Source organism: Anopheles merus, unplaced genomic scaffold (assembly GCF_017562075.2).
Source record: "Anopheles merus strain MAF unplaced genomic scaffold, AmerM5.1 LNR4000136, whole genome shotgun sequence".
In the NCBI taxonomy this organism is placed as follows: domain Eukaryota; kingdom Metazoa; phylum Arthropoda; class Insecta; order Diptera; family Culicidae; genus Anopheles; species Anopheles merus.
Window position 1 is genome coordinate 53,425 of NW_024427716.1, and position 12,903 is coordinate 66,327.

Here is a 12,903-nt window from a genome sequence, read left to right on the forward strand (position 1 = left end):
CCAATGACATAAGAACGATAATGGATGACTTTGCATTTTCGTCAAATTTTCAAGCATGGCCATGGGGACGGGTGAGAAAGCAGTTTTGAAGAAAAAAAACCTCTAACTTTAAACGGCCATAACTTAGGAACCAGAAGAGCTAGAGACGTAATCTCTTAACCGTTGGAAAGGAAATTAAAAGTTGCGCAGCAAGTCTTCGAACAAACTTCACGCTCAGAGCAACGGAACATGTAGTAAATTGCCTCTGAAGTTGAAGGTTTTGTGGAAAGTCTTTAAATGTGCTTTTGGGGACTATCACCCAGAATGAAACTTTTTCATCGCCAAGATCCTTGTTATTGTGTCCCAGGGCTTTGGTTTGCTTATTCATGACGCCCCAAAGACATGAGAACGATAATGGATGACCTTGCATTTTCGTCAAAATTTCAAGCATGGCCATGGGGACGGGTGAGAAAGCAGTTTTGAAGAAAAAAACCTCTAACTTTAAACGGCCATATCTTTGGAACCAGAAGAGCTAGAAACCTAATCTCTTCACCGTTGGAAAGGAAATTAAAAGTTGCGCAGCAAGTCTTCGAACAAAGTTAACGCTCAGAGCAACGGAACATGTAGTAAATTGCCTCTGAAGTTGAAGGTTTTGTGGAAAGTCTTTAAATGTGCTTTTGGGGACTATCACCCAGAATGAAACTTTTTCATCGCCAAGATCCTTGTTATTGTGTCCCAGGGCTTTGGTTTGCTTATTCATGAAGCCCCAATGACATGAGAACGATAATGGATGACCTTGCATTTTCGTCAAAATTTCAAGCGTGGCCATAGGGACGGGCGAGAAAGCTCAAGTGATGTAGTTGAATGTTCCTTCAAATGGCCATAACTTCGTAACCATGTGTTCTAGCGTGATGATTAAGATAGTTTTGGAAAGGTATTGAAGTGGTCTACAAAATCCGCACATAGGTTTGAAGATAAAACTCACTGGTAGCCGAGTAAATGGCCTGTGAATGCATTTTACTCGGGAAAACCTGTCAATTTGAGCATGTGTGTAAAGGGTAATATGACCCAGAATGAAACTTTTTCATCGCCAGGATCCTTGTTATTGTGTCCCAGGGCTTTGGTTTGCTTATTCATGAAGCCCCAATGACATAACAACGATAATGGTTGACCTTGCATTTTCGTCAAAATTTCAAGCATGGCCATGGGGACGGGTGAGAAAGCAGTTTTGAAGAAAAAAACCTCTAACTTTAAACGGCCATAACTTAGGAACCAGAAGAGCTAGAGACGTAATCTCTTCACCGTTGGAAAGGAAATTAAAAGTTGCGCAGCAAATCTTCGAACAAAAATAACGCTCAGAGCAACGGAACATGTAGTAAATTGCCTCTGAAGTTGAAGGTTTTGTGGAAAGTCTTTAAATGTGCTTTTGGGGACTATGACCCAGAATGAAACTTTTTCATCGCCAAGATCCTTGTTTTTGTGTCCCAGGGCTTTGGTTTGCTTATTCATGACGCCCCAAAGACATGAGAACGATAATGGATGACTTTGCATTTTCGTCAAAATTTCAAGCATGGCCATAGGGACGGGCGAGAAAGCTCAAGTGATGTAGTTGAATGTTCCTTCAAATGGCCATAACTTCGTAACCATGTGCCCTAGCGTGATGATTAAGATAGTTTTGGAAAGGTATTGAAGTGGTCTACAAAATCCGCACATAGGTTTGAAGATAAGACTCACTGGTAGCCGAGTAAATGGCCTGTGAATGCATTTTACTCGGGAAAACCTGTCAATTTGAGCATGTGTGTAAAGGGTAATATGACCCAGAATGAAACTTTTTCATCGCCAGGATCCTTGTTATTGTGTCCCAGGGCTTTGGTTTGCTTATTCACGAAGCCCCAATGACATAAGAACGATAATGGATGACTTTGCATTTTCGTCAAAATGTCAAGCATGGCCATAGGGACGGGTGAGAAAGCAGTTTTGAAGAAAAAAACCTCTAACTTTAAACGGCCATATCTTTGGAACCAGAAGAGCTAGAAACCTAATCTCTTCACCGTTGGAAAGGAAATTAAAAGTTGCGCAGCAAGTCTTCGAACAAAGTTAACGCTCAGAGCAACGGAACATGTAGTAAATTGCCTCTGAAGTTGAAGGTTTTGTGGAAAGTCTTTAAATGTGCTTTTGGGGACTATCACCCAGAATGAAACTTTTTCATCGCCAAGATCCTTGTTATTGTGTCCCAGGGCTTTGGTTTGCTTATTCATGAAGCCCCAATGACATGAGAACGATAATGGATGACCTTGCATTTTCGTCAAAATTTCAAGCATGGCCATAGGGACGGGCGAGAAAGCTTAAGTGATGTAGTTGAATGTTCCTTCAAATGGCCATAACTTCGTAACCATGTGCCCTAGCGTGATGATTAAGATAGTTTTGGAAAGGTATTGAAGTGGTCTACAAGATCCGCACATAGGTTTAAAGATTAGACTCACTGGTAGCCGAGTAAATGGCCTGTGAAGGCATTGTACTCGGGAAAACCTGTCAATTTGAGCATGTGTATAAAGGGTAATATGACCCAGAATGAAACTTTTTCGTCACCAAGATCCTTGTTATTGTGTCCCAGGGCTTTGATTTGCTTATTCAAGAAGCCTCAATGATATAAGAACGATAATGGATGACCTTGCATTTTCGTCAAAATTTCAAGCATGGCCATGGGGACGGTTGAGAAAGCAGTTTTAACGAAAAAAAGGTCCAACTTTAGACGGCCATAACTTTTGAACCAGAAGAGCTAGAGACTTAATTTCTTCACCAAAAGAAAGGAAATTAAAAGTTGCGCTGCAAGTTTTGCCCTCAGATTTAAGCTCAGAGCAAAGGAACATATGGTAAATGGCCTTTGAAGTTTGAGGTTTTGTGGAAAGTCTTCAGATGTGCTTTGGGGGACTATAACCCAGAACGGAACTTTTTCTTCGCCAAGATCCTTGTTATTGTGTCCCAGGGCTTTGATTTGCTTATTCAAGAAGCCTCAATGATATAAGAACGATAATGGATGACCTTGCATTTTCGTCAAAATTTCAAGCATGGCCATAGGGACGGGCGAGAAAGCTCAAGTGATGTAGTTGAATGTTCCTTCAAATGGCCATAACTTCGTAACCATGTGTCCTAGCGTGATGATTAAGATAGTTTTGGAAAGGTATTGAAGTGGTCCACAAGATCCGCACATAGGTTTGAAGATAAGACTCACTGGTAGCCGAGTAAATGGTCTCTGAATGCATTGTACTCGGGAAAACCTGTCAATTTGAGCATGTGTATTAAGGGTAATATGACCCAGAATGAAACTTTTTCATCGCCAATGTCCTTGTTATTGTGTCTCAGGGCTTTGGTTTGCTTATTCAAGAAGCCCCAATGACATAAGAACGATAATGGATGACCTTGCATTTTCATCAAAATTTCAAGCATGGCCATGGGGACGGTTGAGAAAGCAGTTTTAACGAAAAAAAGGTCCAACTTTAGACGGCCATAACTTTTGAACCAGAAGAGCTAGAGACTTAATTTCTTCACCAAAAGAAAGGAAATTAAAAGTTGCACTGCATTTTTTGCCCTCAGATTTAAGCTCAGAGCAAAGGAACATATGGTAAATGGCCTTTGAAGTTTGAGGTTTTGTGGAAAGTCTTCAAATGTGCTTTGGGGGACTATAACCCAGAACGGAACTTTTTTTTCGCCAAGATCCTTGTTATTGTGTCCCAGGGCTTTGATTTGCTTATTCAAGAAGCCTCAATGATATAAGAACGATAATGGATGACCTTGCATTTTCGTCAAAATTTCAAGCATGGCCATAGGGACGGGCGAGAAAGCTCAAGTGATGTAGTTGAATGTTCCTTCAAATGGCCATAACTTCGTAACCATGTGTTCTAGCGTGATGATTAAGATAGTTTTGGAAAGGTATTGAAGTGGTCTACAAGATCCGCACATAGGTTTAAAGATAAGACTCACTGGTAGCCGAGTAAATGGCCTGTGAAGGCATTGTATTCGGGAAAACCTGTCAATTTGAGCATGTGTATAAAGGGTAATATGACCCAGAATGAAACTTTTTCGTCACCAAGATCCTTGTTATTGTGTCCCAGGGCTTTGATTTGCTTATTCAAGAAGCCTCAATGATATAAGAACGATAATGGATGACCTTGCATTTTCGTCAAAATTTCAAGCATGGCCATAGGGACGGGCGAGAAAGCTCAAGTGATGTAGTTGAATGTTCCTTCAAATGACCATAACTTCGTAACCATGTGTTCTAGCGTGATGATTAAGATAGTTTTGGAAAGGTATTGAAGTGGTCTACAAGATCCGCACATAGGTTTAAAGATAAGACTCACTGGTAGCCGAGTAAATGGCCTGTGAAGGCATTGTATTCGGGAAAACCTGTCAATTTGAGCATGTGTATAAAGGGTAATATGACCCAGAATGAAACTTTTTCGTCACCAAGATCCTTGTTATTGTGTCCCAGGGCTTTGGTTTGCTTATTCAAGAAGCCTCAATGATATAAGAACGATAATGGATGACCTTGCATTTTCGTCAAAATTTCAAGCATGGCCATAGGGACGGGTGAGAAAGCTCAAGTGATGTAGTTGAATGTTCCTTCAAATGGCCATAACTTCGTAACCATGTGTTCTAGCGTGATGATTAAGATAGTTTTGGAAAGGTATTGAAGTGGTCTACAAGATCCGCACATAGGTTTAAAGATAAGACTCACTGGTAGCCGAGTAAATGGCCTGTGAAGGCATTGTATTCGGGAAAACCTGTCAATTTGAGCATGTGTATAAAGGGTAATATGACCCAGAATGAAACTTTTTCGTCACCAAGATCCTTGTTATTGTGTCCCAGGGCTTTGATTTGCTTATTCAAGAAGCCTCAATGATATAAGAACGATAATGGATGACCTTGCATTTTCGTCAAAATTTCAAGCATGGCCATAGGGACGGGCGAGAAAGCTCAAGTGATGTAGTTGAATGTTCCTTCAAATGACCATAACTTCGTAACCATGTGTTCTAGCGTGATGATTAAGATAGTTTTGGAAAGGTATTGAAGTGGTCTACAAGATCCGCACATAGGTTTAAAGATAAGACTCACTGGTAGCCGAGTAAATAGCCTCTGAATGCATTGTACTCGGGAAAACCTGTCAATTTGAGCATGTGTGTAAAGGGTAATATGACCCAGAATGAAACTTTTTCGTCACCAAGATCCTTGTTATTGTGTCCCAGGGCTTTGGTTTGCTTATTCAAGAAGCCTCAATGATATAAGAACGATAATGGATGACCTTGCATTTTCGTCAAAATTTCAAGCATGGCCATAGGGACGGGTGAGAAAGCTCAAGTGATGTAGTTGAATGTTCCTTCAAATGGCCATAACTTCGTAACCATGTGTTCTAGCGTGATGATTAAGATAGTTTTGGAAAGGTATTGAAGTGGTCTACAAGATCCGCACATAGGTTTAAAGATAAGACTCACTGGTAGCCGAGTAAATGGCCTGTGAAGGCATTGTACTCGGGAAAACCTGTCAATTTGAGCATGTGTATAAAGGGTAATATGACCCATTATGAAACTTTTTCGTCACCAAGATCCTTGTTATTGTGTCCCAGGGCTTTGGTTTGCTTATTCAAGAAGCCTCAATGATATAAGAACGATAATGGATGACCTTGCATTTTCGTCAAAATTTCAAGCATGGCCATAGGGACGGGCGAGAAAGCTCAAGTGATGTAGTTGAATGTTCCTTCAAATGGCCATAACTTCGTAACCATGTGTTCTAGCGTGATGATTAAGATAGTTTTGGATAGGTTTAAAGATAAGACTCACTGGTAGCCGAGTAAATGGCCTGTGAAGGCATTGTACTCGGGAAAACCTGTCAATTTAAGCATGTGTATAAAGGGTAATATGACCCAGAATGAAACTTTTTCGTCACCAAGATCCTTGTTATTGTGTCCCAGGGCTTTGGTTTGCTTATTCAAGAAGCCCCAAAGACATAAGAACGATAATGGATGACCTTGCATTTTCGTCAAAATTTCAAGCATGGCCATAGGGACGGGCGAGAAAGCTCAAGTGATGTAGTTGAATGTTCCTTCAAATGGCCATAACTTCGTAACCATGTGTCCTAGCGTGATGATTAAGATAGTTTTGGAAAGGTATTGAAGTGGTCCACAAGATCCGCACATAGGTTTGAAGATAAGACTCACTGGTAGCCGAGTAAATGGTCTCTGAATGCATTGTACTCGGGAAAACCTGTCAATTTGAGCATGTGTATTAAGGGTAATATGACCCAGAATGAAACTTTTTCATCGCCAATGTCCTTGTTATTGTGTCTCAGGGCTTTGGTTTGCTTATTCAAGAAGCCCCAATGACATAAGAACGATTGTTACGAGTAACCGTGCCGACAAACCGCGTGTCCCTTATTATGGCATGCGGAATGTAAACAAGCTAAATGACAGGAGATAGGTTTAGACGTTTAGATAGGGTGACAAGATCGATCTTCGAATTTCGAACATTTCAGAAAGGGCAACGTTCGCTGCGTAACGCGATGGCGCAACGGCCATCGCGGAAAAAAAAGGGATAAATACACCGTGCGCAGAACAAACGGTCTCTTTAAAAGTTAGCGAACGATAGACCGCGTTTTTTAAAACTACTAAAATAAAAGCTTGTGAGTTTATAATCGGTCGATCCTTTTTTAAATAAAGTAAAGTTTGTACGTTAATAAAACGGTCGTTATACCTTGTTCGCCGCCGTCGAGGAGCCGACGGAGTTGCAGTTGCAACATTTTTTAAAAAACGCGTTTGCGATTAATAACGCGCTGTTTTAGTGCCAATCGCCAAGGCATCGTCGCGAGTGAGAATAGAGAAGCCTGCAGAATGTCCCGTACGCCGATCTTTCATCAAGGAGAGCCTCTACTCGAAGGGCTGGAGCCGCTTCCCCCCTCCGTTGGAAGGCCAAGCAGTACTGGCAGATCCGGCAGAACCAGTGCAGATCCGTTGGCCAACTCTACTTCCAGGCCTACGGACACTGGACGGGCGTCATCGAGACCACCGTCGAGGGCATCAACAAACCCGCGAAACGACACCCTGAACGAATTGGTGAGGAGAGCCCGCGAAGCTAAACGCGAGCTAGCGGCAATCGAGCGCGAGATAGCAGACGTTGTTGTGGAAGCAACGTCTTCGATTGCTGAAAAGGAGCAGGAAATAGAGGAGTGGCTGCATACTACGGATCGTGTCGGAGAGCTGGACCAACGGCCACAGGAATTTAACATTCCCGCCACCGCTACTGGGCCGATGCGTTCGGATAACCATCTCCTACCTCCCTACGCCGTCGAAGTGCCGCCTGTGACATGTAGAAAACCGAACGTGCAATCTACCGCGATTGAAGAGGAACTTCATCGGATCGATAAGCAGTGCGAACAACAGCTGCTTGAAGAGAGACTGCTCGCGATCGAACGGTGTGAACGACGTCGTATGGCGGAGAAAAAACGCATACTGGAAGAATCATGCCGCCCTTCTACAAGCCCAATCGCGAGACCTGATGAAAGGCTAGCTAACCAGTACAGACCAGCCGTTAGCTTTGTGCCAGTGATACCAGAAAGGACAACACCACACCCCACAGCACATAGTTACTCTGCAAATTTTCCGCTATTTAACCAGAGTCAAGTGTCAGCGCGAAAATGTACGAGCCGTGAATTGCCTGTCTTCAGTGGTGACCCTAAGGAATGGATGGCATTCATTTCGAACTATGAACACTCTACGGCGATATGTGGCTACACAAATGATGAAAATATGCTGCGGCTGCAGGCGTCTTTGAAGGGAAAGGCTCGTGAAGCAGTTGCTAGTTGTCTGCTATATCCCGATAGTATCCCTGAAGCGATCGAGATTTTGAAGGAGTGCTACGGCCGTCCAGAACTAGTGGTGAACACACTGATGGCCAATATTCGCCGCATGCCGCCCCCGAAGGAAGACCGGTTCGACGCCTTAGTGGATTATGGTGTCGCTGTGAGGAACTTCTGTGCATCGATAACGGGATCTGGACTGCACAGCTATTTCGATGGTGGACCCCTGCTGGAGGAGCTGGTGGACAAGCTGCCGCCGAATATAAGGCTGAACTGGTACTATTACCAGAACCGCTGTACACATACCACGCTGGCAGTTTTCAACGAGTGGGTGAAGGAGCTTGTACGCGCAGCCAGTCGAGGTGTAAAGCATACCAGCGGTCGTAGGGAGGTGAAGCATGACAATAATATACGTCAGTACGACCGTAAGTACGCTCATCAGTGCATTCATTCCACAGGTCAGACAGCAGTAACAACATCACAACCAGTTACAACTGAGGGCAACAATTGGTGTTGCTCTGCGTGTGGGGATGGATGTCCTAACGTGTCCAACTGCAGCAGGTTCCTAGGCATGAGTGTGAGTTCGCGTTGGACAACTATAAAGCGTGCGTCACTGTGTAGAACGTGCCTCCGCAAGCACCCAGGTGCATGCCCTGTAACTACGTTGTGCGGAGTAAATGGGTGCGAACGCCGTCATCATCAGTTGTTACACTCGTCCGGTAGCAGCCAACTATTATCAGACATCCCGCCAGAATTGAGTCGAGTCAACACCAGCTGTAACGTGCATTCTGCTACTTCCGGAGGAGTTATGTTCAAGTATGTGCCGGTTACGTTATATGGGAATGGGAAGAAGGTTGATACTATCGCTATTTTAGATGACGGATCGTCGGCAACGTTTATGGAACATGACTTGCTGAGACAGCTAGGCATCAGTGGCAAGCATCGTCCATTATGCATATCGTGGACCGGTAACCAAAGCAGGGTTGAAGACGAGTCCGTAGAATTATCTGTTAAGATATCTGGCGTTGGGTCATCTTTCATATATGACATGAACACGGTCCATACAGTTCGTACCCTTGGCTTATGTGATCAATCAGTAGAACCGAGGCAATTAGCCACTCAGTATAGCCATTTGAGAGGTCTTCCACTACCATTATATCAAAATGCCTCGGCGAAGGTCCTAATTGGCATTGATAATTGCTTCTTGAGCCAAACCCTTAAAACGGTCGAAAGAGGGACAAACGAGCCGTCAGCATCAAAAACCCGACTTGGATGGGTAGTTTACGGGCCATGCTCAAGTAGCGCATCAGATTGTAACCGGTACGACGGAAATACATTTATGAACGTCCATATCTGCCCCTGCAATAAAAAAAAAGACGATGAGATGGATCTGGCTCTAAAAGAATACTTCTCTTTAGAATCGCTAGGAGTATATCGACCAATGAAACAATTGCGCTCTGATGACGAAGAACATGCGCTTAAAATTCTTTCCTCGAATGTTCGGTTGGTAGATGGGCATTTCGAAGCGAGCCTTCTGTGGAAGTACGACACAATAAAACTTCCTGATAATAAAGCGATGGCTTTGAGGCGTCACGAATGTCTGGAGAGAAAACTGCGCCGTAACCCAGAACTGAATAAAGCCATGCACTCCAAAATTGCAGAGTACGAACAAAAGGGGTACATCAGAAAGCTTTCACCGATAGAACAAAGCAGCAAAAAGTCAAATGACTGGTTCCTACCGATTTTTCCTGTCACGAACCCGAACAAACCTGGCAAGATACGAGTAGTATTTGATGCTGCTGCAAAGGTGAATGGGGTCAGCCTAAACTCGTTTTTACTGACCGGACCGGATCAACTTGTAGGACTGCTCACGGTTCTTTATAAATTTCGGGAATATAAGGTAGCAGTGACCGGTGACATTCGAGAAATGTTTTTTCAAGTGCGGATGAACCCGCGAGACCAACGAAGTCAAATGTTTCTCTGGAATGATGGAGAAATTGGAAGCACTCCTCAACAATATGTGCTACAGGTTATGACGTTTGGTGCAGCATGTTCTCCAAGCACCGCGCACTATGTAAAAAATCTGAACGCAGAAAGATTTGAAGAACAATATCAAAGGGCAGTCGAATGCATCAAATATGAGCACTACGTTGATGACATGCTCTCTAGTATAGAAACTGAAGATGAAGCTATCCAATTAGCACAGGAAGTTTGCTTCATTCACTCACAAGGCGGATTTGAGATCCGTAATTGGTTGTCCAATTCATCAAAGGTTAAAGCTGCAATGAACCGGGTTGAGCCTGGAGCAGAAGCACCCGTCGAAGTTGAACTTGCGACAGAGAAAGTACTCGGCATGTGGTGGAACACGGAGACGGATGTGTTCACGTTTAAAATCTCTCCACGATATGAGCCGCATACATTACTACAAGGACGAGTACCTACAAAGAGAGAGATTTTGAAAATACTCATGTCTATATATGATCCTCTGGGGCTAATTGGTCACCTTCTCATGTACCTGAAGATCCTGCTGCAAGAAGTGTGGCGCGCAAAGACTCAATGGGATGAAGAAATTTCTGGTAGTTTGCTTGTGAAATGGCAAACATGGGTATCCGTTCTGCCTAGTTTACAATTTGTGAGCATACCGAGGTGTTACCGGCAGGCCACGCATTTAAATCAATGTCACATAGAACTTCACATCTTCTGCGACGCCAGTGAGAACGGGATGGCCGCTGTAGCCTACTTTAGATTCGAAAGAGACGGGCTGATAGAATGTGCATTGGTGGGCTCAAAAACTAAAGTTGCACCGATATCCTTCACATCCATACCAAGGTTAGAGCTTCAAGCGGCAGTCATAGGAACACGATTGGCCCAAACAATAAAAAGCTCGCATCGTCTGCAAATCACTCGTGAAGTGTATTGGACGGATTCACGAACCGTCATTAGCTGGATTAATGCAGATCACCGAAAGTATAGCCAATTCGTTGCCGTACGCATCAGCGAAATTGTGGAAACCTCTAATGCTGTAGATTGGAACTGGGTGTCCACGAAAATGAACGTAGCCGATGAAGGGACAAAATGGCAAAAGGTTCCGGAACTCGGGCCCACCAGCAGATGGTTCCGCGGTCCCGATTTCCTATGGAAATCGACCAGTGAGTGGCCAAAAAAGGAAATGGAACCGGGTGCAACGGACGAAGAAATACGCCACAAATTACTGCACCACTCGATGTATATGCCACTATTAGAGTTCACTCGTTTTTCTAAGTGGCAGCGACTGCTACGAGCAGTTGCATACGTATACCGCTTCATAACAAATTGTCGAAAGGGTAAACTAAAACAACGAGGAGAGCTTACGCAGGATGAACTGGTACAAGCTGAAAATGCAATCTATCGACAAGCTCAGAGAGACGAATATGCGGATGAAATCGGGATGTTAAGCGATATCGAGCTACAATGTCAGCCTTGGAAAAAGCCACTCAAAAAGACTAGCCCGCTATACCAACTGAGCCCTTTCATCGATGAACACAAAGTCCTGCGAATGAAGGGAAGAATCGAGAAATGCATGTGGGTTGGCGATGACACCAAACGACCGGTGATAATTCCAAATAACCACTATGCCACCGAACTAATAATCAGTTGGTATCACGAGAAATATCGGCACGCGAACCATCAAACAGCACTCAATGAAATTCGACTTAAATATCACGTTCCGAAGCTCAAGAGCACTTATAGCCGAGTAAGACGCTGTTGTCAATACTGCAAGGTATATAAAACCGCTCCACAAAATCCTGCTATGGGAGACCTCCCGTACCAACGGCTAGCTGCCTACCAGCATCCATTTTCTTACACCGGGATCGACTACTTCGGACCGATGATAGTAGCAGTCGGAAGAAGAACCGAAAAACGCTGGGGGGTGATTTTCACCTGCCTCACTACCAGAGGAATACACATCGAGGTTGCGCATAGTCTTTCTACAGACTCGTGTATTTTCGCGATCCGCAATTTCACCGCTAGAAAGGGACTGCCACTGGAGTTCGTTAGTGATAGAGGCACCAATTTTGTAGGCGCATCTCGTGAACTGAAGGAAGCTGCTGCACTGATTGATGTGGACCGGTTGATGGCAGAGTTTGTGCAACCCGGGACAAAGTGGGTTTTTAACCCACCTGCAGCACCGCATTTTGGTGGGTCATGGGAGAGATTGATCCAATCAATAAAAAAGACGCTTGCCTCCTTTGACCTTCCTCATCACCCCACCGATGAGCTATTACGGGCTAGGTTGAGTGAAGTGGAGCTGATTGTTAACTCACGACCCCTGACAGAAATTCCACTCGAAGATGAAGCTGAATCTCCCTTAACGCCAAATCATTTCATTTTAGGCAGTTCGAACGGAAGCAAGCCTCCGCTACCCTTTGACGATTCCACTCCGTCCGTGCGTAAATCCTGGAAATCAGCACAACAGTTTGCAGACATGTTTTGGAAGAGATGGGTAATCGAGTACCTACCAACACTAACGAAGCGATCGAGATGGTACAAGCAGACGAAACCATTAGATGAAGGCGACTTGGTATTGGTTGCGGATGGAAACAACCCGCGGAACTGCTGGCCTAGGGGACGAATTGTAAAGGTGTATCGAGCTGCTGACAATCAAGTGCGGCGCGTAACTATACAGACAAATAGTGGTTTGTTAGATAGACCGGCAGTAAATGTTGCTATATTGGAGGTCGGCACAACGAAGCTAAGTCGCTGAGAGCGACTTACCGGGGGGGAGAATGTTACGAGTAACCGTGCCGACAAACCGCGTGTCCCTTATTATGGCATGCGGAATGTAAACAAGCTAAATGACAGGAGATAGGTTTAGACGTTTAGATAGGGTGACAAGATCGATCTTCGAATTTCGAACATTTCAGAAAGGGCAACGTTCGCTGCGTAACGCGATGGCGCAACGGCCATCGCGGAAAAAAAAGGGATAAATACACCGTGCGCAGAACAAACGGTCTCTTTAAAAGTTAGCGAACGATAGACCGCGTTTTTTAAAACTACTAAAATAAAAGCTTGTGAGTTTATAATCGGTCGATCCTTTTT

The 12,903-nt window shown here is 44.1% G+C and overlaps 1 protein-coding gene across 2 annotated transcripts; it reads left to right on the plus strand.

The window, feature by feature from the left end:
* Nucleotides 1-8,141: 8,141 nt before the first annotated feature.
* Nucleotides 8,142-12,599, plus strand: LOC121601655. Of its 2 annotated transcripts, none has more exons than XM_041930473.1 (2): nt 8,142-8,215; nt 8,283-12,599. In XM_041930473.1, the coding sequence occupies exon 2, from the start codon at nt 8,396-8,398 to the stop codon at nt 12,566-12,568; it is 4,173 nt and encodes a 1,390-aa protein (XP_041786407.1). In that variant the 5' UTR covers nt 8,142-8,215; nt 8,283-8,395; the 3' UTR covers nt 12,569-12,599. The 2 variants fall into 2 exon arrangements, with proteins under 2 accessions (XP_041786407.1, XP_041786408.1); XM_041930474.1 differs by having other exon boundaries at nt 8,167-8,640; nt 8,700-12,599.
* Nucleotides 12,600-12,903: the final 304 nt, after the last annotated feature.

Coding starts and splice junctions, on each gene's coding strand:
- LOC121601655 (XM_041930473.1), top strand. CDS start 8,396: ATGAGTGTGAGTTCGCGTTGGACAACTATAAAGCGTGCGTCACTGTGT.